The sequence below is a fragment of the Ranitomeya imitator genome, chromosome 1 (assembly GCF_032444005.1).
Source record: "Ranitomeya imitator isolate aRanImi1 chromosome 1, aRanImi1.pri, whole genome shotgun sequence".
Classification (NCBI taxonomy): domain Eukaryota; kingdom Metazoa; phylum Chordata; class Amphibia; order Anura; family Dendrobatidae; genus Ranitomeya; species Ranitomeya imitator.
Window position 1 is genome coordinate 555,030,935 of NC_091282.1, and position 23,281 is coordinate 555,054,215.

Genomic DNA, 23,281 nt, shown 5'->3' on the forward strand with positions numbered 1-23,281 from the left:
ACAACCGGTTTTCCAATCGCCACGACAGCACCCTACGAGAGACTTTCAGAGATTATTCACCTGGAAGGGACCACAGCACTAAGTACTGATTTCCCAAAGTCTAGGCTGGAATTGGATGATAGATCAAGACGGTAGTGCTTATAAAAGGTGGAAGGAGATGACCATGTTGCCGCCTTACATATCATGTCAATGGAGACATCTGCTTTCTCCGCCCAGGATGAGGCTATGGCTCGAGTGGATTGGGCTTTGATGCCTTTTGGCGGCGTCCTCCCCTTGGCTGAATAGACTAGACATTGCCTCTCTGATCCATCTGGCGATAGAACTTATTGTGACACTCGCACCTCTCTTCTGATTCTGGAAAGAAGCAAACAGAGCCCTACTCTGCCTCCAAGGTTGTGTCTTGTCTAAGTATTCCAATACTTCTCTTCTATAATCTAGCGTATGACATTTCTGCTCTTCTGCTGAAACTGGATTATCGCAAAATGATGGCAAATATCTCTACTGGCTCCTATGGAACCTAGCTATTCAACAAAACACCATACTAATGTGTAGGTGAAAACGAGGCATGGACAAATATTAAAAAATATATACTTTATTTAAACATCGATAAAACATCAAGACAAGGAAATTCAAAAAAGACTGATGGCAAGCAGAACTAACATGTAATATAGAATAAATAAAGCCACTAAAAGAACACCGTATTATAATACTGCCATGTAAATATTACAACCTGCATCATGACCAATAAAATAGTCTATGTATGCAGGATATACTAACTTACGTAAGTATATGTCTTGTCCTGCGTGCTCACCAGTAACCCCGACAGCGCCGTTTCGCCTTTGTGGCTTCCTCAAAATAAGGGCCCCTATTTTGAGGAAGCCACAAAGGCGAAACAGCGCTGTCGGGGTTACTGGTGAGCACGCAGGACAAGACATATACTTACGTAAGTTACATGTTATGATAGCCGCTTTTATATATATATCCGTTACCAGCGGGCTTGTCTGCAAGGAATGTTGCTTTGCATGATATGGCACTGTTATTTTACTCTGCTGCACTAGACACCTTTCTCTAGCCATCTTGTTTCGGTGGTAGTAATAGTTTGAGGATTAGAATTGTTTCAGGCTTAGATTGTGTGTATATATGCTCTTAGGAGTTTTGTTCATTTTACATATCCTCTTTACTTCTGTATGCACAGTATATTTGGATAATAATTTGTGTGCCTATTAGTATATCCTGCATACATAGACTATTTTATTGGTCATGATGCAGGTTGTAATATTTACATGGCAGTATTATAATACGGTGTTCTTTTAGTGGCTTTATTTATTCCATATTACATGTTAGTTCTTCCTGCCATCAGTCTTTTTTGAATTTCCTTGTCTTGATGTTTTATCGATGTTTAAATAAAGTATATATTTTTTAATATTTGCCCATGCCTCGTTTTCACTTACACATTAGTATGGTGTTTTGTTGAATAGCATTGTTCTTTGAGGTGGCGAGTCCACAAGTGGATTTTGGTTATGTATAATCCTATGGAACCTAGAAGCTACCTTTGGTAAATATGCTGGGTCTGGCTTCAAAACAATATTATCCTGAAAGACCATTAGATATGGAGGGTCCACTGATAACGCCTGAATATCACTGACCCGCCTAGCAGAAGTTAAGGCTAACAAAAGAACTGTCTTTAGGGTCAGAATCTTAATTGAGGCAGAACCTAACGGCTCAAAAGGGGGTTCTGTTAAAGCATCTAATACCAAGTTTAAATCCCATGGCGGCAATCTAGCGATATGAACTGCGTTACTACATTCAATAGCCTTAATAAAGCTGGACACCCATCTATTTCCCACCTCGTTGCTGTTATATAGGGCTCATAAAGCTGACACTTGAACCCTAAGGGTATTAACTGCCAACCCCAACTCTCGGCCTTTCTGCAAGAATTCCAGAATTGCCGGAATCTGAACATGGTCTGTTAGGGGATGCTGATGGAATGCTAGAAACGTCTTCCAGATTCTAGAATAAATTTTGGTAGTGACTTCCTTCTGGCTATTTAGCAAGGTCGATACTAAGGCCTCCGAAAATCCTCTCTGTCTTAGCAACTCCCTCTCAAATTCCACGCCGTCAAATGAAGGCCCTCCACATTGGGATGGCAAAATGGACCTTGAGAGAGGAGCCCCGGAATCGAGGGCAACACCCAAGGGTCGGTCACTGACATCTCTCTGAGTAGAGAAAACCATGGTCTCCTGGGCCAGAAGGGGCGATTAGAACTACCCTCGCCCCCTCCTCCCTGATCTTCCTGAGAACTAGAGGAATCAGACACATTGGGGGAAACGCATATGCTAGGGGAAAATCCCAACTGACTTGAAGGGAGTCTACTGCATGGATGCATGCATGGTCTGTCCGCTACCTGAAGTGATGCAAACTGCCTGACCTGCCTGTTTCTCCTCGTAGCAAACAGATCTATAACTGGTAATCCCCAGAGACTGACTATATGTTTGAATATTTGCCGATTCAGAGACCATTCCCCCTGACGTAGGCAATGACGACTGATATAATCTGCTTCCATATTGTGTTCCCCTCGTGGAGTGCTTATAAAGAAAGGAAGTGAGTTTCGACTAAGGTGAGTATGTCTGCGGTGGTGGACATTAGAGACTGTGATCTTGTCCCCCCTTGATGGTTGAGGTAGGCCACTACTGTCATGTTGTCGGTTTGCACCCGTACATGTGAACCCCGCAGGGCCGGTAGAAACTGAAGCAGCGCATATTTGACTGCTGTGAGTTCCTTCAAATTTGAAGAGTTTTGGGCTTCCCGAAGTGACCACCGCCCTTGGGCCAGAACGTCTCCCATGTGAGCTCCCCAACCTACTGGGCTGGCATCGGTTGTGACTGTGTTGTCTGGTATTATTCTCCATTGCACCCCTTTTGACAAATGGCCAACATCCAGCCACCACTTTAGGTCGGAGAGAGTGGCGGTTGACAATCTGAGTCCTCCATTTAGACGACCTTGAAGACTCATTTATGCGGTAAGTATCTCGGATTGTAATACACAAGTGTGGGTCTGAGCCCACCGAACAGTCGGTATGCATGATGTCAATGACCCCAGCAGGGACATTGCGTCTCTCAAAGTGACCTTGTGAATAATCCTTTCTTTTTTGTCCTCTGGTAGAAAACATAGTTGATCTTCTGAACTTAGAAGAATTCCGAGGAAAATCTGACGCGTTGGTGGTTCTAGTTTTGATTTCTTTAAGTTGATCAACCAAGGTCCTGCAGAGATGCTATTATACAGTTTAGGCGGGCCTTACATTGGAAAACCGAATTCCCAATTATGAGGAAGTCGTCCAAGTAGGGTATAACCAGGGTATCCTGCTCCCTTATATAGGCCATTACTTGTGCAATAATCTTAGTAAACACACTCTGTGCCATAGACAGCCCAAATGGCATTGCCGTAAACTGAAAGTGCCTGACCTGATCGTTTAGCCGCACCGCCATTCTGAGCAACTGCTGGTGATCCTTGTAAATGGGTAGATGGTAGTACGCATCTTTTAGATCCAGGACAGTCATATAACACCTGGGAAATAGAAGTTTAGTTGCCGACCTAATAGACTCCATTTTAAAGGCATGATATTGTAGAAATTTATTTAATTTCCGCAAATTTATGATGGTCCTAAAGGATCCATCAGGCTTGTAAATTAAAAATAAAGGGGAATAAAACCCCTCCTTTTCCTGACCCTTTGGTACTTCTACAATAACCTCCTTTTCTCTCAACAGCTGAATTTCTATTTCCAGGGCCCGCTGTTGATCTGGTGAATTAAGGGTAGTTAATACATAGTAACTCGGAGGTACCTCCCGAAACTCCAATTTTAACCCTGACGCAATTATACCCAAGATCCAGCTGCTAGACGTTATCTTGGCCCATTGGTTAAAAAAATATTTTAATCTACCCCCCACTGGAAGGTCTGATTTATCGGTAGTTATGTCTACGTCTCAATGATGAAGAACCACTGAAGTATGCACCTTTCTTCTTTGGCTCCTTTGGTTCCCAATCCCGGTCTGAATAAGCTCTCCGGTGGGCCCAGGCACTGACACCTGCTGGCATACTGGCCAGCAGCTGCCTAGGGCCCCCACTGCTCCAGGAGCCCCTTGCCAGTGGCTATAGGGCCCCTGAGTCAAGGGGGCCCGCCCTTTACCAGTAGCAGCAGCTGGAGACAGGATCCTGTCCCCGCTGCTAAAGCCCTATGGGCGCGGAGAGGCGTGAATACCATTTCTCTTTAATAGCGGGCAACGTTAGCCGCAGGGTGCAGCTAACACTGCCCACATGTAAATCCGCACCACACACACACACACACACACACACACACACACACACACACACACACACACAGTACTGCACACCCACACATACACATGCAGGCACACAGACTCACAGAGCAGCTCACCTCCCGGCATCCTGCTTCCTGTCTGAGACAGCCCAACTGGATGACGTCATCATCCAGCGTGCTGCTGTCTCAGTCAGAAAGCTTCCAGGAATCCAGCGAGGAAGAGGCTACTGGAATGAGCTGCTGCTGCGGGGAGGTGAGCTGTGCTGCCTGCCTGCGTGCGTGTGTGTGTGTGAGAGACAGTGAGTGTGTGTGTGTGTGTGTGTGTGTGTGTGTGTGGTGAAGGACAATGATATTGGTGGGTGGAGACAATGATGGAGGTGATGGGCCATGATGGTGGTTGGGGGGAAGACAATGATGGAGGTGATGGGCATGATGGTGGTGGTGGGGAGGCAATGATGGAGGTGAGGGGAGGCAATTATGGAAGTGATGGGCAGTGATGGTGGGGGAAACAATGATGGAGGTGATGGGCAATCATGGTCAGGGAGGGAATGATGGAGGTGATGGTCAATGATGGTGGGGGAGGCAATGATGGTGGTGGTGGGGAGGCAATGATGGAGGTGAGGGGAGGCAATGATGGAAGTGATGGGCAGTGATGGTGGCGGAGACAATGAAAGAGGTGATGGGAAATCATGGTGAGGGAGGGAATGATGAAGGTGATGAGCAATGAGGGTGAGGGGAGGCAATGATGGTGGGGGAGGCAATGATGGAGGTGATAGGTAATGATGGTGGGGAGGCAATGATGGAGGTGATAGGCAATGATGGTGGGGAGGCAATGATGGAGGTGATGGGCAATGATGGTGGTGGGGGAGGCAATGATGGAGGTGATGGGCAATGGTGGTGGGGGGAGGCAATGATGGAGGTGATGGGCAATGATGGTGGGAGAGAGGCAATGATGGAGGTGATGATGAGGACAATGATGGGGGTGGAGAGGGGCTGTATTATACTTTATGAGGGGGCTACATTATATTCTGTGGAGGACTGCGTTATTCTCAGGGGACTACATTATATTATGGGGGGCTACATCATACTATGTGAGGGGGCTACAGTATACTCTATGTTGGGGCTGCATTATATTCTGTGGTGGGGCTGCATTCTCTCAGTTGACTACATTATATTCTGTGGTGGCTGCATTATACTATATGAGGGGGCTGCATTATACCCTATGATGGTGCTACATTATATTCTATGGTGGGGACTGCGTTATACCTGAGGGGGTTGCATTATATTTTGTGGGGTGCTGCATTATATTCTATTAGAGGGGACTGTTATATTTTGAGGGGGCTAAATTATATTCTGCGAGGGGGCTACCCCAACCCTTGCTACATAATCAAGACGTGTACTACCTTAAATTATACCCTGATATTAGCGCTTTTTACAGCACAATTGGTGGTCTTGTATCTATTTCTATGTAGCTACATAGTGGGACCCAAGAATGATTTTCTCTGGTGGGCCCAAGGTGCTCCAGTCCGACGCTGCATGTTTCTCCTGAAGGCATTTCTGACAGTAGGATTAAACACTTTAGGAAATCCCTTCTTCCTATCCTCTGCCTTCGCGAGGATGTCATCCAGCACAGGGCCAAATAAGTACTCACCCCTGCATGGAATTGTACATAGTTTTGCTCTAGCTTGAGCGTCACCTTTCCAGGTCTTAAGCCGGGCAGCATTCGAGAGGCCTGCCGCTCTGGCTGCTAACTTTAAAGAGTCTACAGATGCATCCGCCAAGTATGCTACACCCTCACGGATCTGAGATAGAGAATCCAGTAGTTTATCTCTAGAGACCTTAGCTTTAAGCTGCTCCTCTAGCTGACTCACCTAGACCATAACTGATCTGGCAGTGCAGGTACTAGCAATTGCAGGTTTAAACGCTCAAGACGACGACTCCCAAACCTTTAAGAACATGTACGCCTTTCTGTTGGATGGATCTTTAAGAAGGCCTACATCTTCTAGTGGTAAGGTGGCTGACTTTGATGTGGAAGCCACCGCTGCGTCCACCTTAGGGACTTTTACCCACTGAGCTAAAACTTCTTCATCAAAGGGTATCTCCTCTTTGCAGATGATGGTAAGAACCCCCTTATCCTGCTTATCCCATTCACGCTTAACAAGATCTTTAACTATGTCAACCACCGGAAATGATCTACGATTTTTCTGACACAAACCCGCAAACATAATATCTTGGGTTAATCTGGGTTCCTTATTCTCTGCAACCCCCATGGTCGTGCGAACCGCTTTAACTAATACATCCTTATTTTCTATGGAAAAGCATGGTCTTCCCTCTTCGTCTGAAGAGGATGGCGATGAAGAGCCTGAACATTTGCCCTCTTGTAAAGATGGGCTAGAATCTGGCGATAAGCCCCCAGTAGATTTTTCATGCCGTCTGCTTTTAAGGCTTCCCTGATAACAGCCCTTAGGTCCGATGTACGGAGGGGAGCTTCTTCCTCTAAAGTTTGGAAAATACAAGCCTGACAAAGCTTTTTAACATAGCTGTCTGGCAAAGGTACTGTGCATAATGCACCCTGCTTGTGTCTAGTTTTGAACGTTTTTTTTACCTATAACAAAGCACAAGAAACGGACCACATCAGCTACTAGGTGTATTTATAACACTCACCAAAGACTTAGGCTGCCGTCAGTATTTGGTCAGTATTTTACATCAGTATTTGTAAGCCAAAACCAGGGGTGGAACAAATAGAGGAAAAGTATAATAGAAACATATGCACCACTTCTGCATTTATCACCCACTCCTGGTTTTGGCTTACAAATACTGATGTAAAATACTGACCAAATACTGCTAGTGTGACGCCGGCCTTACTCAGAGTACTGGTTCCGGAGGAGGTGAATTGCCACGTGACTCTGGGGCGCTTGCACGCTGCCGCCCCATACCACACTGCTGCTGCTCCTTGAGCGGCTGCTACCGCTCTTCTTGTGCTGCTCGGGCACCTCCACCTGAAGGTGCTCTGCGTCCCCCACAGAGGACATCCTGCCGCACACTGTCCTGCAGCTCCTGTTCACCTTAATACATGCAGCCGCGCCTCCTCCCTGGCCTCCCCCGGAAGTACCTGGATTCACTTCTGGGGCACGAGCGCTTCCATTCCTGGATGAGATGCCGGGACCAGCGCTGCGCTCACGTGACCCAGGGTGGCATTCCCCGGCCCCTGGGATCGCGACATCCATGTTCTCAGACGAGGAGGGGTTTGCGAGCAGGACACCCCTGACGCTGCTTCCAGTGCCCCCGTTTCTGCCATTCCCACAGATACTGCACAGAGGCTGATGGACCTGGGTAAGACTTCACCTGTCTGTTCCCATCTAGGACAGGAACCCAAACTGGAATGGAGTGGCGAGGGGGCTGCCCCATTTTAACCTGTAGGTTCCTGTCCTGATGGTGGGCGGATCCCCTCTCTTGTAGGGTGCTGTCATGGCGATAGGAAAAAAACATTTTTGTGGGTAAAATGTGATTTTTATTTATTTATTTCCACAGCTCTACGTTATAAACTTCTGTGAATCACCTGGGGGTTCAAGGTGCTCACCACAAGTCCAGATACATTTCTTATCTAGTTTTCAAAATTAATTCACTTGTGAGTTGTTTTCACTGTTTAGGCACATCAGGGGCTCTCCAAACTCGTTATGGAGGCCGCTCTCAATTCCAGCCATTTTTACATTCAAAAAGTCAATTGGTGCTCCTTCCCTTCCAAGCCCTGCGGGTGTACCCATTAGAAATTGTACAACAAATTTTAGGGTCCATTTTCTCCTATTACCCTTGTTAAAAAAAATTAAAAAAATAACAAATTTGGGGCTAAAGTAACGTTTTTGTGAAAAAGAGGTAAATGTTAATTTTTATTTTTACGTTACTTTTGTTCCTGTGAAGCTCCTGAAGGGTAAATAAACTTCTTGAATGTGGTTTTGACTTCAAGGGGTGCAGTTTTTAGAATGGTGTCACATTAGGGTATTTTCTGTTATATAGGCCCCTCCAAAGTCACTTCAAATGTGATGTGGTCCCTAAAAAAAATTAAAAAATAACATGGTTTTGCAAATTTTGTTGCAAAAATGAGAAATTGCTGATGAACTTTTAGAGACCAAGGGTTAGTGGGTGCTCTCGTCCGCTGGCCCGGATGTCTTTAGAAAGAGTGCAGAGACCAGGGCTCATACCACTGAATGCCCGCTCTCTCTTCCCGTGGGCAGAAAACTACTCAGACAACACAGGTTGAGGGTAAAACAGTGTGGCAATAATTTATTGAACCAACAACACACAATAGAACATATAGAACAGTCCCAGCAAATACCCAAGATGGTGCAAATTACAGTCTCACCCTTTCACTTAGTTACCGGGATTAGAGCTGCTCCTAGGGCTGACTACCCCCACTAGTGGCTCACCTCTATTGGTGGGCCCCCACAGAGAGAGGGGGTAACGACAAGCTTAGGAAGCTAACCGAGTGTAGTGAGGTATGTGGCCAGGTGACCCGATTAACTATTTTTTGTAGCAAAACTTTCTGATTTAAAGGCATAAGAATTCAGCGTTTGAAAATTGTGAAATTTTTGATATTTTCACAAATAAACGCATGTCATATTGAACAAATGTTACCACTAATATGTCAAGAGGGAAAAAAAACACTCTCCGAATCCCTGGGATCCATTGAAGTGTTCCAGAGTTTTTCAGTCCCAGATTGCTGATGGGTACTCTTTTAAATGAAAACACTTTGAGGCCGGCGTCACACTACCATGTTTTACAGACGTAAGAGAGGTGCTGAAAATACGGATTGCATACGGTACAATGCTTCTCTATGCCCCAGCTCCTATCAGCCGTATTTTACTGATCCGTATTATACGGTCTTCTACAGCCGTAGAAAATCGCAGCATGCTGCGTTTGTCACCGTATTGCGCAAAAAATACGCAAATCAAAGTCTATGGGGGTGATAAAAATACGGATTACACACGGACCAGCAGTGTGACTTGCGAGAAATGCGCAGCGGTGTTTGATAGAAAAGCCGGCAATTCAGTGCGGTGTACAGTAAAATCACACTGACAGCTTACAATAGAATAGGTAAAATAAATGTCTACACATTGTATAGGGATGTGTATATATATATATATATATATATATATATATATATATATATATATATATATGTCATTGAGACACATATATATAGATATATTAATATTTCATCCAGCGCGAGATAGCTTAAAAGCCGGTAATTCAATTGTCGACTTTTGCTATCTCCTTCCCAAACCCGACATGATATGAGACATGGTTTACATACAGTAAACCATCTCATATCCCCATTTTTTTTGCATATTCCACACTACTAATGTTAGTAGTGTGTATGTGCCAAATTTGGGCGCTCTAGCTATTAAATTAAAGGGTTAAATCGCGGAAAAAATTGGCGTGGGCTCCCGCGCAATTTTCTCCGCCAGAGTAGTAAAGCCAGTGACTGAGGGCAGATATTAATAGCCTGGAGAGGGTCCATGGTTATTGGCCCCCCCCTGGCTAAAACATCTGCCCCCAGCCACCCCAGAAAGGCACATCTGGAAAATGCGCCTATTCTGGCACTTGGCCACTCTCTTCCCATTCCCGTGTAGCGGTGGGATATGGGGTAATGAAGGGTTAATGTCACCTTGCTATTGTAAGGTGACATTAAGCCAGATTAATAATGGAGAGGTGTCAATTATGACACCTCTCCATTATTAATCCAATAGCATGAAATGGTTAAAAAAAACACACACAATATTGCAAAGTATTTTAATGAAATAATCACACAGGTTGTTGTAATATTTTATTCCACTCTCAATCCACCTGAAGACCCTCGACCTGTAACGAATTAAAAATAATAAACCAACAATCTCTCATACCTTCCGTCGATATGTCCCACACTGTAAATCCATCTGAAGGGGTTAAATTATTTTACAGGCAGGAGCTCTGCTATAATGCAGCTGTGCTCCTGCCTGTAAAATCCCAGCGAATGAATGGAAAGTAGGTCAATGACCTGTAGTTACCTTCATTCGCGGTGATGCGCCCTCTGCTGGATGTCCTCATATGACCTCGAGCGTGGGAACTGAATATTTTCCCGTGTGACGTCGGCCTGACCCTGTATAAACCCAGTACTAATTCCAGCCTATGGGCTTTTAAAATTGTAGTCTGTTTAGAGAATAGCCTTATTTTGCCTATAAGTACATTAACACCTTCCTGACATGTCACTTGCTTGTATGTCACTCATCAAGTGCAGGTTTATGGAGTGGACTCGGACGCTGGACCCTCCTCATATGTGCCAGGTTCAATCACTGCTGTTTTACTGACATGTCGCTGTCAATCTCTTAAGTGACTTTTAAATGTTCGCTTTTACTATGCATTGCAACAATACTTCTGTTTGAAGTAATGAAGATCGCAAACTAATCAAAGATTCTAGGGTAACTAAGAAAAATAAAAGGGAAATATGTGCCACACACTACCACGTGCTTGAAACATATCACCCTCAGCACACATTTCACCACACATACACCAACCTCGCCACATAAAAGTCGAAACACAAAAGTCCCCACTCAAAACTCACCACGCGCAAAATTCGTAGCATGTTCATACTCTTGGCGACTTCCCCTTGGAAATCAATCTGTATGCAGAGCTTAAATTCCATACAAAAGCTGTCGGCGGCAAAGCTGCTGCAAAAACGAGGAAATAAACAACACAGGCATTTTCCTTGGAAAACTTGGCGATTATGTCGTGTGTGCACATTCCCTAAATCGAATCTCCAGAATTGGCATGAATTGGCATTGACATGAACGCTACAATATAATGAATAAAAAAATTGGCAGAATTGTGTTTTTTTTTTTCCCCCCATTATTTCACCGCACTTCATTTTTCCTCTTTTTTTATTACATTGTTAGAAAATTAATGATATTATTCTAAACTACAACTATTTCTTCAAAATGATGAAGCCTTCATATGTCTATAAACAAAACAAAAAATAAAGTTATGACTTTTGGAAGAAGTGTATGAAAAAAAAAAAAGGCACAAAAATAAAAATGGTCTACATTGGGAAGGGGCTAGGCAGCAGATCCTGAACAAGCTTTAGCACTTTTCTATGTTTTCTTGTTTCAGTACATTCAACAGCAGAGGGCTTTACAATGGGAGCGGAGGCCAAAAGAGGAGTTGAGTGGATCACATTCTCTACACTGAGACCAAGACCGGACATCTGGCATTATGATTTGCTAGCAATGTACAATCTTTGGATGGATAAATTCAAGGAATACCCTTTATGTAATGTTTTTATACTGACAGTGACACATAAGATTACAAATTTGGCTGCTGTTTTTTTAGCAGTGGTTTTCTGTTAAATTTCAGATTTTTTTGTCTTTTCTCCATTCATATACTTCTTATAGTATTCTGCTGGGTTGGCTTTGGAAGCAGAGATTAGTTGATCTACACTCTGTCTCAAACAGGAGATTCGTACACATGTGGCCAAAATTCTTACTATCTTCATGTTAAAGTAAGCAAACCCCACAATGGTCACTGACATAACTTGAGACTGACAAAAAGTAAGTTGCAGTTTACATTTACTGAATATCAACTAATGGGAAGCAGACATTTCTATTGAATTGTGGTTCAACAGAAAAATAAAAAATACAATAATATAAATTGCCCGGACAAAAATAATGTTTCCCTTAACCCCTTTCCCACCTGAAACGTTTCCATATGTCCCTGTGACCTGGGCCTTATTGACCTGGGACTTATGGATACGTCTTGGCAATCACCACCAGGTGTCAGTTGATTCTGAGATCTGACACTTTAACCCCCTAAATGCTGCGATCGAATTTGATCGCAGCATTTTGGAAGCAGGCAGAGGGAAGACTGCACTATGCCCTTGGATTGGTGACCGGGGGACATCATTGCTTGGTCCTGATCGTTGTAACCCGATGGTGTCATGACGACATCCAGGTCACCAGAGCTAGCAAAGTTCCTAGATCATGCTCAGTGCAGACCTCACAATTTGCATAGCATAGGGATGCTGCTGCATCCCCATGCTATACAAGCGATCAGCCTACAAAAAATGATTGTGTGTGCCAAAGTGGGTCAAAGTAAAAAAGTTTTTTAAAAATTGTAAAAAATATATATAATATACTGTGTGTTAAATCTAAATATATTATACCCGTAAGTATGACCATAAACGACCCGACCTATGAATCTTTCCTACTAGTTAATCCCTTTAGTGAACACCATAAAAAAGAGGCAAAAAACAACGCTTTATCATCATACCGCTAAACGAAAAGTGGAATAAAATGCGATCATAAAGACCAATATAAATAAACATGGTACTGCTGAAAACGTAATCTTGTCCCACAATAACAAGCCATCATACAGCTACATCAGCGGAAAAATTAAGAAGTTATAGCTGATAGAATAAAACAATGCAAATATAATTTTTTTTTCTATAAAATTAGGTTTTTTTTATTGTGTAAAAGCGGCAAAACTTAAAAAAACTATATAAATGGGACATCGCTGTAATCGTACTGACCCGAAGAATAAAACTGCCTTATCGATTTTGCCACACACGTAATGACATAAAGGCCTACCCCTCCCACCCCCCCGCCGCAAACAATTCCTGAATTGCTGGTTTTTGTTCATTCTGCCTCCCAAAGATCGCAGTAAAGGTACCTTCACACATAACGATATTGTTAACGATATCGTTGCATTTTGTGACGTAGCAACGATATCGTTAATAAAATCGTTATGTGTGACAGCGACCAACGATCAGGCCCCTGCTGGGAGATCGTTGGTCGCTGAAGAAAGTCCAGCACTTTATTTCGTCGCTGGATCTCCCGTGGACATCGCTGGATCGGCGTGTGTGACACCGATCCAGCGATGTCTTCACTGGTAACCAGGGTAAACATCGGGTAACTAAGCGCAGGGCCGCGCTTAGTTACCCAATGTTTACCCTGGTTACCTTCCTAAAAGTAAAAAAAACAAACACTACATACTTACCTACAGCCGTCTGTCCTCCAGCGCTGTGCTCTGCTCTCCTCCTGTACTGGCTGTGAGCGTCGGTCAGCCGGAAAGCAGAGCGGTGACGTCACCGCTCTGCTTTCCGGCCGCTGTGCTCACACAGACCGTACAGGAGGAGTGCAGAGCACAGCGCTGGAGGACAGACAGCGTTAGGTAAGTATGTAGTGTTTGTTTTTTTTACTTTTAGGAAGGTAACCAGGGTAAACATCGGGTAACTAAGCGAGGCCCTGCGCTTAGTTACCCGATGTTTACCCTGGTTACCGGCATCGTTGGTCGCTGGAGAGCAGTCTGTGTGACAGCTCTCCAGCGACCAAACAGCGACGCTGCAGCGATCCGGATCGTTGTCGGTATCTCTGCAGCGTCGCTTAATGTGAAGGGGCCTTAAGGCTTGGCTCACATTCAGGCAGCCGTTCCACCATTTTTGGTCAGTATTTTACATCAGTATTTGTAGCCAAAACCAGGAGTGGAACAATTAGAGGAAAAGTATAACAGAAACATATGCACCACATATCACCCACTCCTGGTTTTGGCTTACAAATACTGATGTAAAATACTGACCAAACACTGCTAGTGTGACGGCAGCCTTATTCTGCTCTCCGCGCTGAGTGTTTGCAGCGGGATTTTCATGTAAATTTCTGAAATACTTGATTCGGACAGAACCCCCGGCGGAAGATTCCCTATAATGAGGCAGGTGGAGGCACTGTGGACACCATAGGACATGTGATTCAGCATTGTCAGTCTTTTTGGGATTGCATAAAAGTGCCGTCGGCCATAGTTTTGTGCTCTTCTGAAAAGAAGGACAACACTGAACAGAGGCCAGATGGAGTCCAGACTAACTTTGCTGCCTCATTACAGTGATTGGATCCATCGGGGGTTTCATCTGAATCACGTCACTCAGAGATTTAGATGAAACCTCAATGTAAGTGCTCAGCGTAGAGCGCCAGATAAATGTGATGCCAAACATTATGTAAAATGTTCCCAATAATAGCTTCAACTAAATCCACAAAAAAGCAAGGCTCCACTCAGGTCTGTCATCTGTTAGTGGAAATATAGGGGGCTTCCACGTTACTGGTAGTACAATGGCTCCTCGCCCCTCAAAAGAAATTCAGCAAATTCTGCGCTTCCAAATCCAAAAGCCCCTCCCCCCCCCCCCCCTTCTGAGCCCCACAGTATACCTAAACCATATATAGCATCTACATGCTTGGCATTTCTGAAGCGATGAAAGCCCGCCTAACTTACGGGTTCATGTCTCCAGAAGCATGAGCTGGGCATAACATACCGGTCACTACAACGTACTGATCACTACAACAGCAGTTTGTAATTTTCACTCGGCAACATTCATTGCTGCTTGTTTCTGGAAAAACCCATGGAGTCAAAATCATCATTACATCTGTAGATAAATTCAAAAAGGGTTATAATTTCCAAAATGGGGTCACTTGAGGGGGGATTCTATTCATGGAGTCCACTATTCTAGGAAAATCTGCGCTCCAGAAGGCAAATGGCGCTCCATCCCTCCCGAGTCTTGCCATATGGTTAAGCAGTGCTGTACAGCCACATATTGGGTATGTCTACATTCAGCAGAAATTGAGGGGCAAAATTTGGTTCCATTTTTGGTGCCAATATAAAATCTGGGTAGTGAAAAGGTAATTATTTTTTCTTCACTCCCCAATGGTATACAATTCTGTGACACACCTGTGGTGTCGGTATGATCACTTCACCCCTACATGAATTCATTGATAGTTGTAGTTTGTAAAATGGGGTCACTTATGTCCAGCAAAATCTGAACTCCAATATGGTGTTTCTTCCCTCCTGAGGTTTGCACTGTGACACAAAAATAGTTTTTGATCACTTATGGGATATAAGGAGAAAAAGCAGAAGAAATTGGACCCCCAAATTTGTTGTGCAATCCATGTGAAAATGAAAAAAGTGGGGCTAAAACAAAATTTTTCCGGGAAAAATATATATATTTTTTTTCATTTTCCGTGCACCCAAACAGTGGTTTTCTACCACATATGGGATATCTGCATGCTCAGGAAAAATTGCACAACAAATTTTGGGGTCTATTGTTTCCTGTTACCCTTGTGAAAAAAAATGGGGTCTAAAGTTTAAAAAAGTTAAATGTTAATTTTTTTTTTTTACCCATATTCCAAAAATTCCTATGAATCACCTGAAGAGTTAATAAACTTCTTGAATGTGGTTTTGAGCACCTTAAGGGGTACAGTTTTTAGACTGGTGTTACTTTTGCGTATTTTCTGTCATATAGACCCCTCAAAGTCACTTCAAATGTGAGATGGTCCCGAAAAAAAAAAAAGTTTTGTAAATTTTGTTGGAAAAAAAGAAATCGCTGGTCAACTTTTAACCCTTATAACTTCCTAACAAATGCATTTTGTTTAATAAATTGTGCTGATGTACTGTGGAAAAATATTATTTACTAGATGGTGGCCCGATTCTAACGCATCGGGTATTCTAGAATATGCATGTCCACGTAGTATATTGCCAGCGACGTAGTATATTGCCCAGTGACGTAGTATATTGCCCAGCCACATAGTATATAGCAGAGCTATGTAGCATATTGCCCAGTCACGTAGTATATTGCCCAGCCACGTAGTATATTGCCCAGGCACGTAGTATATTGCCCAGTGACGTAGTATATTGCCCAGCCACATAGTATATAGCAGAGCTATGTAGTATATTGCCCAGTCACGCAGTATATTGCCCAGCCACGTAGTATATTGCCCAGTGACGTAGTATATTGCCCAGCCACATAGTATATAGCAGAGCTATGTAGTATATTGCCCAGTCACGTAGTATATTGCCCAGCCACGTAGTATATTGCCCAGGCACGTAGTATATTGCACAGCGACGGAGTATACAGCACAGAGCCACGTAGTAAAGAGACTTTTTAAAAAAATAAACATATACTCACCTTCCGCCGCCATTCCCGCTCCTCGCCACGCTCCCGGGACCGCTCAATTGCAAGCGGCAGCTTCCGGTTCCAGGGCTGGTGTGAGCAGGACCTATGATGACGTCGCGGTCACATGACCGTGACGTCACGGCAGGTCCTTGTCGCACACCAGCCCTGGGACCGGAAGCTGCCGCTTGCAATGGGGAAGTCCCGGGAGCGTGGCGAGGAGCGGAAAAGGCGGCGGATGGTGAGTATAGCAAGTTTTTTTTTTTATTATTTTTAACATGACATATTGTTACTATTGATGCTGCATAGGCAGCATCAATAGTAAATAGTTGGGGACACACAGGGTTAATAGCAGCAGTAACGGAGTGCGTTACACCGCGGGCCGTTACCGCTACCATTAACCCTGTGTGAGCGGTGAGTGGAGGGGATTATGGCGCGGGCGCCGGGCAGTGAGAGTAGGGGAGGGACTAATCGGACTGTGGCCGTCGCTGATTGGTCGCGGCAGCCATGACAGGCAGCTGCCGAGACCAATCAGCGAATGTATAACCGTGACAGAAGGACAGACAGACGGAAGTGACCCTTAGACAATTATGTATATAGATTAAATATTTTGTGTGACACGTATCTCTGATTTACGGACATAAGAATTCAGTTTGAAAATTGCAAAATTTTGATGGGGTAGCCTGAGCTCTTGCCGTGTGAGGAAGCAGGAGTTTAGAGCTCCCATACAGCAACCTTCAAAAAGCTACATTTAAAGCAGAAAAAAGTGTTTTTTATTTAAATCAAGATTTTCGGTCAAGGCTCTCGGAGTCGGGGCTGGAAAGCGGCTGTGAGTTATCAGACTTATACCTTTAAGGCCGGGATCACACACAGTGAGATACGGCCGAGTCTCGCAGGTTAAAACCAAGCTCTGGCACCGGCACTCCGCTCCGGAGTGCCGATGCCAGACCTTGGGTTTAACCTGCGAGACTCGGCCGTATCTCGCTGTAGTGTGACTCCGGCCTAACTCGAACTCTAATTACTTCTGAGTTGTGGAAGATTGGAAATTGGGATCATCATTGTGACCATTTGGGAATATGACTACGGTAACTTTCATCTGATAATTTTAAGCCTAAAATCAGATGTTTTAAGCTAGGCACATCGGAGCTATACCCCTTCTAAGCTGGCGGGGCTGTAGCGCTGATGTGTGCTGCGTCATCTTTGATCTTACTACCGACATGAGATTTTCCTAAGCTGTGGAATATTAGAGGTGGATGTCATCATTGTGGATTCCAAATTCCAAAGACATATAAATATCTTTTCTTTCTTTTTTTTTTATAATTTTGAGACCAAGATCGGGCAATTTGAGTGGAGCTCTCTGGAGCTGTTCTCTTCTAAAGCTGGCAGGGCTGCTGTTCTGCATACAACTGAATCTAAAAACTACTATGGTGTTGAAAATCAGGAGTTAGGTTCATCTTTGTGACCATCCTGGGACTAAACCAACGCTCTTCCAAATATTTTAAGCTCAAGTTCAGGCTTTTTCAACCAGGCATGCCAGAGCTGTACCCTTTTAAAGCCGGCGGGACTGTAGTGCTGGCGTGCACCGCAGCATCTTTGATCTTAATACCGGCTTTGAAATCATGTCTGCTGGGTCTGAAGAGCTGCTGCAGCATGTATTTGACTCCATGAAAGAACATCTTTAAAAGTGTCCAAGGAGCACCTTTATACAATAATTTCTACCGGCTTTTACTAGGAATCCCGAGGACAAGCGCCGGAGCTGCAAAAGACAGTATTATATGCAGGTGAGAGAGTGTTATACCTCCTACAGAGATTTTTTAGCTTCATCTGCTGGACTGTTTCATTTCTTCAGGATTGCATGGTGGGGGAATTTATTTAGAACTGTAAGGACATATGCACTATTAACCATTTACAACATCTGATATAGCTGTGTAATTTTATACTGCCTTATATATTGATAATTAATATCTGCCAATAATTCCTTTTTATCGATAATGATACTTTATCATTTTCCTGTGTGACCAGATTCTTAACTACGGTATATCTTTTTATAAGTTGATTTCATAGGTTTATTACCTTGTGAATTTCATACACATTTATTTGTTTTTCATTTGATATATTTCTCCATTTCTATAGATATTTAGGCATAGATTCTGTGTTTAGTAAGCATTTTGTTATAGGGTTTGCCAGCCCCTTATCCATTCCTTGTTACCAGGTCTACCAACCCCATATAATTCGTGTGCTTTCTTGGTTTCACAAGGTGCTGTGTACAGACTAATTTTGACTGGTTTTGTCCACCTCTTGCTACAGGGTTTACTTACCCCTTTGCTCTGGTGTGGTTTCTTCGTTATATGTGATGCTGTGCTTGGTCAGTCACTGCTTAACTGAGGTGATTATAATATTACTTAAAACAATTGCCTTTTCTGGTTTAGCTCAACTAACTATATATATATATATATATATATATATATATATATATATATATATATATATATATATATATATATATATATATATATACACACTAGCTATTGAACCCGTTCTACGCCCGGGTGGCGATCATTTATATTGGTATATGGTCTCCATCCTGGTATGTGCTGCTCCATCCTGCGTCCCCATCCTGTCATGTGCTGCTCCATCCTGCGTCCCCATCCTGTCATGCGCTGCTCCATCCTGCGTCCCCATCCTGTCATGTGCTGCTCCATCCTGCGTCCCCATCCTGTCATGCGCTGCTCCCATCCTGCGTCCCCATCCTGTCATGCGCTGCTCCCATCCTGCGTCCCCATCCTGTGATGCGCTGCTCCCATCCTGTGATGCGCTGCTCCCATCCTGCGTCCCCATCCTGTCATGTGCTGCTCCATCCTGCGTCCCCATCCTGTCATGTGCTGCTCCATCCTGCGTCCCCATCCTGTCATGTGCTGCTCCATCCTGCGTCCCCATCCTTATGTGCTGCTCCCATCCTGCGTCCCCATCCTTATGTGCTGCTGCATCCTGCGTCCCCATCCTTATGTGCTGCTCCATCCTGCGTCCCCATCCTTATGTGCTGCTGCATCCTGCGTCCCCATCCTTATGTGCTGCTCCATCCTGCGTCCCCATCCTTATGTGCTGCTCCATCCTGCGTCCCCATCCTTATGTGCTGCTCCATCCTGCGTCCCCATCCTTATGTGCTGCTCCATCCTGCGTCCCCATCCTTATGTGCTGCTCCATCCTGCGTCCCCATCCTTATGTGCTGCTCCCATCCTGCGTCCCCATCCTTATGTGCTGCTCCATCCTGCGTCCCCATCCTTATGTGCTGCTCCATCCTGCGTCCCCATCCTTATGTGCTGCTCCATCCTGCGTCCCCATCCTTATGTGCTGCTGCATCCTGCGTCCCCATCCTTATGTGCTGCTCCATCCTGCGTCCCCATCCTTATGTGCTGCTCCATCCTGCGTCCCCAATCCTTATGTGCTGCTCCATCCTGCGTCCCCATCCTTATGTGCTGCTCCATCCTGCGTCCCCATCCTTATGTGCTGCTCCATCCTGCGTCCCCATCCTTATGTGCTGCTCCATCCTGCGTCCCCATCCTTATGTGCTGCTCCATCCTGCGTCCCCATCCTTATGTGCTGCTCCATCCTGTGTCCCCATACTGCCTCTGACCCGCTCGGCGCCGAGTGCTGGGGGGCCTGAGCAGGCGGGGACGCCGGTGCGCTGTGGGGGTCAGGTGCCGGTATCGCCGCCAGCTCAGGCCCCCCAGCACTTACTATATTCACCTGTCCTGCGTTCCAGCGCTGGGCGCCGCCATCTTCCCGGTCTCCTGGCCGTGACTGTTCAGTCAGAGGGCGGCGCCGGCGCGCATTAAGCGCGTCATCGCGCCCTCTGAACTGAAGGTTACAGGCCGAAGACCGGGAAGATGGCGGCGCTCAGCGATGGAACGCAGGACAGGTGAATATAGGAGATACTCACCCTCCTGGCGGTCCCTGCTTCTCTGTTGGAGATCGCGGTGTGCGTTCAGTGTGAACGCACACCGCAATCTCCCGGGAGCGTCACTCTGTGAGGCCCAGACTGCGCCGGCGCTTGCGCCTGCGCAGTCTATAAAGGCTTCGGACAGAGTGACGCTCCCAGCGTTATATTATAGATATATATATTCTCTTCATTTTCGATCTCCGTTTCTCAGTTTATTTTTATACAAATACAAATGAGATAGGGGGAACAAAATTTAAGGCCATGTTCACACAGTGCGTTTTTTACTGCGGAACCGCCGCGATTTTGCCGCTGCGGCTCCGCAGCTGTTTTCCATGCAGGTTACAGTACACTGTACCCTATCGAAAACAGGAACCACTGTGCACATGATGCGGGAATCGGGAAAAAAAGCTGCGCTGAATAGCTGCGGTAAAAAAGAAGTACCATGTCACTTCTTTTTGCAAAACTGCAGCGGTTCTGCACCCATTGACTTCCATTGTGAGGTCAAACCCGCAGTAAAACCCGCAGATGAAAAATATATCTGCGGGTTTTACTGCGGTTTGTGGTGCAGAACCGCTGCAGTGTGGCTGCTCCCCGTGCCCCAATCCCACCCCCCATGCTCCGATGCCACCCCCCCCCCCCCCCGTGCTCCGACGCCCCCCCCCCCCGTGCCCTCATCTCCCCCCCTTATACTTACCCGGCCTCCCGGTGTCCGTCCGTCCGTCTTCTCCCTGGGCGCCGCCATCTTCCAAAATGGCGGGCGCATGCGCAGTGCTCCCGCCGAATCTGCCGGCCGGCAGATTCGTTCCAAAGTGCATTTTGATCACTGAGATAGGTTATATCTCAGTGATCAAAATAAAAAAAATAAATGACACCCCCCCCCCCCCCCTTTGTCACCCCCATAGGTAGGGACAATAAAAAAATAAAGAATTTTTTTTTTTTCCACTAAGGTTAGAATAGGGGTAGGGGTAGGGTTAGGGTATTTTCAGCCATTTTAACCCTAAAAAACTCCCTAGAAAACACACAGACTCTGCATAGAAAACTGCATTAAAAAACGCATCAAAAAACGTACCAAAAAAAGGACCTGCGTTTTCTGCCAAGAGCTGCGGTTTTTAGTGCAGAAAAAAAGGATGGAAATCAGGAACGTGTGAACATGGCCTAAATCTTCTAAATTGTACAATTCAAATAGCAATAAAAGTAAAAATCTAAAAGGAAGATACTCTTTATATCATTCCCAATCACATTCTAAATCTTCGCAGGAATTTCCGAATTTTTACTCTAAGGCTTCTTTCACACTTGCGTCGGTACGGGGCCGCCACAATGCATCGGCCCGACGTACCGACGCATGTTGTGAAAATTGTGCACAACGTGGGTAGCGGATGCAGTTTTCTCTATCCCCATGATGGCACCACGGAGAGAGGGGTCCGCCCCCAGGGACAGGAAACCTACAGGTGAAAAAGGGCGTACCTCTCTCCCACATCAGTTGGTTTCCTGTCCCTGACGGGGAACCTACAGCACGTACCTGAGGATTCGGCGTGGGATTCCAGGGAGCTGGTCCGGTCGGTTCCTGACAGGGGGCGCCCTGTCACGACTGGATCCAGCAGGTTTTCTCCCCCTTTTCTCCGGCCCTGAAGCACCACCGCTGGGGTCGGCGGGCCCTATGGGTGAGTGTGGCGGGGGGGAGGCAGTGAAGGGGATCGAGCCTGCCTTCCCCGGGGAAAAAAAAAAGGGGGGAGGCAGGTGACGGCGGTCACCGGTATAGCCTCTGTACCGCTAATCGGTACATGGAGGTAGCGGCGGCTACGCTACCATAAGGGGACGCAGGAGCGCACTAAAAGCGCACATGGCACCGCTGGACGCCGGACGCCTAAACCGGAAGCACGGGGCGGCAGGACGGGGGCGGAACGCTAGGGCGCGGGCGTCCCTGATTATATCCTCCCTATGGGGCGCCTGTGCTTCGGACCGGAAGTGGCGCGCGCGCATGCGCAGATCGCCGCTTCCACCGGCGGTAAATTTAAAAAGCAGCATTCCAAGGGGGATATGTGGATCAAACCTCCTCTTTGCTAAAACGCAGCGTGGAGGCCACTATGAGTGACAAAGAGCAGCAAGATGCACAGGAGTGTGTACAATTGTCGCCTGAGCAAGTGCAGGTACAGCGGCACCCGCGTTCACAACATCAGCGCAAGGGAAACGCTTCCTCTCAGCAGCGCAGCAGCAGTGGACGCTCAGGATCACAACGCAGACGAGTCTCTGAAAAAACTATGCGACCGGTGACGAATCCAGTGGATGTAGTCCCGAGGCCAGAGACGGTATCTCTTATTCACAAGGGGTGAGTGATCTACGTGAAAGTACTAATGTAATACGGGGTTACTCTTTCTCCTAGGGAAGAAAATGTACAGGCAAATCAAAGCACAAAGTGTGTGCGATATGTCTAGAAGAGCTACCTTCCTCCTGGGAGAAAAAGCTATGCGGGTCTTGCATAGAGAAAACCATTCAGGAGGAATCCCCGGCGTTCGCATCCGACCTAAAATTGCTAATAAAAAATCAGGTGGAGACTGCCCTCAAAGGCATTAAAGCTCCAAAGAAAAAACGCAGATCAGGTCACAAGTCTCCTGAATCTAGCGTAGACGAGTCAGAAAGTGAAACATCTGATTCTAACGATTCGTCGACATCCGAGACCTCTTCACTATCATCAGAGGGGGGACGCAGTTGCTTCCCCATCGAAGAGACAGACGCACTGGTAAAGGCCATCAGAACGACCATGGGTCTGGTAGACGAACGCCCTAAAAGAACAGCACATGACATAATGTTCAGCGGATTGGAACAAAAGAAAAGAAGAGTATTCCCGATAAACGAGAAAATTCACTCTTTGATTAAAAAAGAATGGAAAAAAAACAGATAAAGTTCTCTTGACCCCCTAGAGAAAATACCCGTTTGATGACCCAGCCTGCTCATCCTGGAGCAAGGCACCTAAATTGGATGTGGCCATAGCAAAGGCCTCTAAAAAATTCGCCCTGCCCTTCGAGGACATGGGTACCCTAAAGGACCCGATGGACAAAAAAGCTGACATTTT

The 23,281-nt window shown here is 45.7% G+C and overlaps 1 protein-coding gene across 4 annotated transcripts in view; it reads left to right on the plus strand.

Moving 5' to 3' along the window:
• C1H19orf44 (chromosome 1 C19orf44 homolog) overlaps window positions 1–12,920 on the plus strand; it is a 159,519-nt gene extending 146,599 nt beyond the window's left edge. For all 4 annotated transcript variants that reach the window (XM_069767734.1, XM_069767737.1, XM_069767735.1 and 1 more), the window contains one exon: window positions 11,459–12,920. In XM_069767734.1, coding sequence (XP_069623835.1) covers window positions 11,459–11,536 — 78 coding nt within the window. In that variant the 3' untranslated portion in view covers window positions 11,537–12,920. The remainder of the gene's footprint in view (window positions 1–11,458) is intronic.
• The last annotated feature ends 10,361 nt before the right edge of the window (window positions 12,921–23,281 follow it).